The sequence below is a fragment of the Labrus mixtus genome, chromosome 19 (assembly GCF_963584025.1).
Source record: "Labrus mixtus chromosome 19, fLabMix1.1, whole genome shotgun sequence".
Lineage (NCBI taxonomy): Eukaryota > Metazoa > Chordata > Actinopteri > Labriformes > Labridae > Labrus > Labrus mixtus.
The window spans coordinates 18,025,439-18,029,709 of NC_083630.1; the positions used below are offsets into that span (position 1 = coordinate 18,025,439).

At 41.0% G+C, this 4,271-nt stretch overlaps 1 protein-coding gene across 1 annotated transcript; it reads left to right on the forward strand.

Annotated features, from left to right (window-relative positions):
- Positions 1–1,324: 1,324 nt before the first annotated feature.
- On the forward strand, positions 1,325–3,651 carry sox32 (SRY-box transcription factor 32). The gene is made up of 2 exons (XM_061064539.1): positions 1,325–2,523; positions 2,839–3,651. The coding sequence occupies exons 1-2, from the start codon at positions 2,163–2,165 to the stop codon at positions 3,507–3,509; spliced, it is 1,032 nt and encodes a 343-aa protein (XP_060920522.1). The 5' UTR covers positions 1,325–2,162; the 3' UTR covers positions 3,510–3,651.
- Positions 3,652–4,271: the final 620 nt, after the last annotated feature.

Here is a 4,271-nt window from a genome sequence, read left to right on the forward strand (position 1 = left end):
ATATCAAGCTCCGTTTGGCTTTCATTAGGCCTACTTCTTTTTTTTTTTTTTTCCAGGGTCAAAGTCCAAAACGTCCCTTTAGATAATGTGTTAAACTGCGCCTGATTTAATTTCTTCCCCTTCGTCTTTCTTTGATGCATTGTTTATTAGGATCCCAATTAAGGTACATGGTCGCAGCTACTCATCATTTGGCTCTGCAACATAATCAAACAGAATACATAAAAATATTCCATAAAAAGTCAAGTGGATCACACGTGCACGACACCTAAATCCAATATTGATCTAAATATGACAAAATATGGCTCGACTTACTTAGACTTAGAAATCTTTCTGCATCCCAGAGAGGGTACTTTTGGTTCCACGGTGGTCCACCCAGACCATGCATACATTTACAAACAGACAGCAAGACTACAGTTAAAGCCTAGCTGTCAAAATAAAAGCAGAAAAGGTGCAACTACTGCTTCACCTTGTGTATTAACCCTCTCTGCTCCACACCATAATACACAGTATTTGCAATGTAAAGCGGCCACATTAAGTAACTCGTCTGCGGGACAAAGCGGTGCAGGTGCAGGTAATATACACCTCAGTGAGTCCGTGTATTGCAGATGTAAGTTCGCCGCTGTCACAGTAATGGCATCCATTGTCTGAGTAATGTTGGCAGCCGGTGTCAAAGACAGATATTCATTGAAACTATACAGGGGAAGCAGGCACCTGTAATGGCGACCTATTATATTAAAGCGGGATCACACGCCTATAAAGAGTTTCATTAATGGGGAATACACAACACCCACACAACACTTCATTATTTAGTTCCTCTATTTTTGGGCTAATTTTCCTTCTAAATAAATATATTTTTATGGTTTTGACCTTTTTTCTAAATAACATAAATACTAATTTATACCATGCGTGGAAATTATTTAATTTAGGCTATTTTATTTGTAGGCACGAGACTTCCAGCCTACAGTATCAGATCAATAAACCAATTTAATAAATAGATAATATAATAATATATAATAATAAATGTGATAAATGTGATAAATGTTTTTTGAGCTAGATTGTTTTCTGAAATGTTCAACTTAATTCCATTGTATCTCCTAAAACTTAAAAACCTATAATTACTCAACAATCCTGTATATTAACTCGAACAATTTAAAGCCTCGCTTACTTTTTCGATGTTTTTATCTTTCATCTCATCGTTTTTGTGCTGAATTATTTTTAACATGAACATTTGGAAATCTGAAAGTGTAAAACAGGTAAATGACAGGCAGGCAGTCAACAACTGCAGCCCATCAGCCGGTGCAGGTTTCTGTGAGTCTGAATCTCTGCAGCAGTTTTGATTGATTTCAATACACTTTAGTTGCGCGCAGAAGCTTCATCCAGGTGTTTACTTTTGAAGAAGTCAGTCCTTCAGTTTTATTGCATGTTCATCTTGTAATGCAAGTTGGTAAAAGTCAGACACTGTACCTTTTTGTTGATGCCTTAGAGGTGAACTCATCACGTGCCTTTGTGCACTTTGTCAGGTTTTTTTTGTTTTGTTTTGTGTCGAGCAAATATTTGCGCGCAGTAATCGTGTAATAAACGCGCCTTGATCATGTTTGTTCCACTCGTGTAAAATGTACTTTGAAAGAGACAGAGAATGGCCGATAAGAGTCGAGAGCCACAATGTAATTATCAACCAGGCCTGCCTGCTGAAAACTTTGATGTTGTCCTATCAATACCAGCCTGCCTTTCAGGACCTATTGATTAGATTCCATCTCTAAAGGCAAGGCTGTAATTTGATTTTCCTAGTTTGTCTTTTATGGGGGGAATCGAGACTGAAACTTGAGGTTTATAAAGTAAAAACAGGCCATAATAGTTAAACTTTTAGAGGAAGAGGATAAATTGCAGATTCTTTTATTCCTAAAGGATAAACCGGGTTACTTTGTGGTTACATTAAGCTCAACCTGGATTCGTCTTTCAAGTTAAATAGGTTAATATATTAATTGTAGCTTATAACAGACTCATGAATCATCTTCTCATCTGAAGTTTCGTGAGTCGTTGATTGGGGTGTCAGATGAGCCTATCACTGACCCGAGGCAACACCTGGAATTCACACCTTAAATCCACTCCTCCCGGCCTCCTATTGGCGGAGCTCCTACATATATCCGTCACCCGGCATCACCATGAGTATGACACCGGCTTGCAGCCGATCAAAAGCATCATCATCACCATCAGTCATGCGTTACAGTCACGAACTCGAAGCTTTCCAGTTTTCCGCAAGCAGCGCCATGTTCGACAGCGAGGACTCCGGCTCCGCAGACGGGGAGCAACTGACGGATGTGCGCTACCCGAGTTCAGCGCCTTCCAGCCCGCAGTCCGTCAACTCGGACTCCAGCTGCCCGAGTCCAGAGGCCAAGTCCGCCTCAGGCCAGCAGAGAGTCAGGAGGCCTCTAAACGCCTTCATCATCTGGACGAAAGAGGAGCGCAGGAGACTGGCTCATCTGAACCCAGACCTGGAGAACACAGATCTGAGCAAAATACTGGGTAAGACTTTGATTGACAGTCTGAAAATCCTATCAATGTAACCAGATACAGTTTAAGTTTAACATTTTCTAGGAGATCTTTAGTTTTCCGCTCACTAAAATGTTGGAAATATCTCATTCTTTGCTGCAGAAAATCTCGCCTCTATAACCTCAGTTTCAAAGGGTTTAAAAACATTAACAATATTACCACTTAATGTTTCAGTTTCAGTAATAGCCACCCTAATGTTGATTGAGATTTGACTTGTTATTAGCAGTCAGTGGTCAGTTTTGTTAAACCAACTACTCTGCAGATCTTTAACCCTCTGTGTTCCTGCAGGAAAAACCTGGAAGGCCATGTCTCTGGCTGAGAAGCGTCCTTACATGCAGGAGGCGGAACGTCTCAGGGTCCAGCACACCATCGACTACCCGAACTACAAGTACCGGCCCCGCAGGAGGAAGCAGCTGAAGAAGAGCTCCAATAAGCCCCCTGGTGCAGAATCCTCTCCCGCTTTGCCTTCGCTCTGCAGCTCGGGCTTCTCAGTGCCTTACAACCTCTCCTACCTGCTTCAGAACCAACAGCAGTACCACAGCTCTCCTGCTTTCCCTAACGTCCCCGTTAACTTCAACAGCTACACAAACTCTCCAGTTTTTCCAGACCAAACAACAGCAGACGCTTTCCAAAATAAAACTGAAGTGTACCCGCCTGCGTACCCTGCAGAACCCCAAGGATACTTTGGCGGCCAGCACGGGTACATGCAGTACGGTTTCTCCAGTTCAGCAGTCTCACATGTGGATCAAGGGGACTCCAGGATGTACGGGGGTCTGCTGTGTCCATCTGGACCATCCCTGGAGTTTTACCTGGAGCAGGTTAAAATGGACATGCTGTACGATCTGGACCGCAGTGAGTTTGAACAGTACCTGGGCCCGAGCGCTCACAGGTCGGAGTCAGTAGATCCCAGCGGCTACGCACAGCAGAGCGGCTACAGAGAGGAACATTTACTGTCATAAATGCACCGAAGCGGCTGTAAATATTTAAATTATCTCAGTGTTTTATATCACGACGACTGCTGAATGTTGATGTGAGATGTGTTTTCTGACCAGTTCTGTTTCTAAAAGATTATTATGATGTCTTCCAATGTTATTATAATGTGTCAATAAATAATAAATACAAAAAACTGAACGTTCATGTCATCATTACACACATACAAAGTGAAAGATTTACACACTTAAACAAACCATTTATTTAATTAATTTAATTTAGAGATGCATGTTTATAAAGTTGACTGATGTAATAAAAAATATGTAGTTGCCATCGAGCATGATGTTACAAACCATATTTGATTTATAATAGACCAAAATATGGTTTCAAGCAAACTTAATGAGTCAAAAACTAACAAATGTCATCTGAAGACACTTTACAAAAACAGCAGGTAAACACCGTACTATTTGCTAGATTACAAAGACCAAACATTTATCCATCATGAGCACAAAGCAACATTTAGAAAAGTTGCAGTGGCAAGAAAAAACGTCCTTTTAAGAGACAGAAACCTCGAGCAGAACCAGACTCATGATGAACAGCCGTCTGCCAAAACTGTGCTGGGCTTAAAAAAATGGGAAAGAGGAAGATGCAGGAAGAAGAATATGGACAAACCCAACCCGGAACCCACAAGGTCAAAAAGTATGAAAAATGTAATAAAAATAAATAGTTTGATGAGAACCTTTACCATTGAAAAATGTCTCTTTCCTGGTATAAGATTGAAGTGTTTGTCT

What these genes read in the sequence shown, in the direction of transcription:
- sox32 (XM_061064539.1), top strand. Translation starts at nt 2,163, where the DNA reads ATGAGTATGACACCGGCTTGCAGCCGATCAAAAGCATCATCATCACCA. An exon ending in AGATCTGAGCAAAATACTGG is followed by an intron (nt 2,524 to 2,838) that starts GTAAGACTTTGA and finishes GTGTTCCTGCAG; the next exon opens with GAAAAACCTGGAAGGCCATG.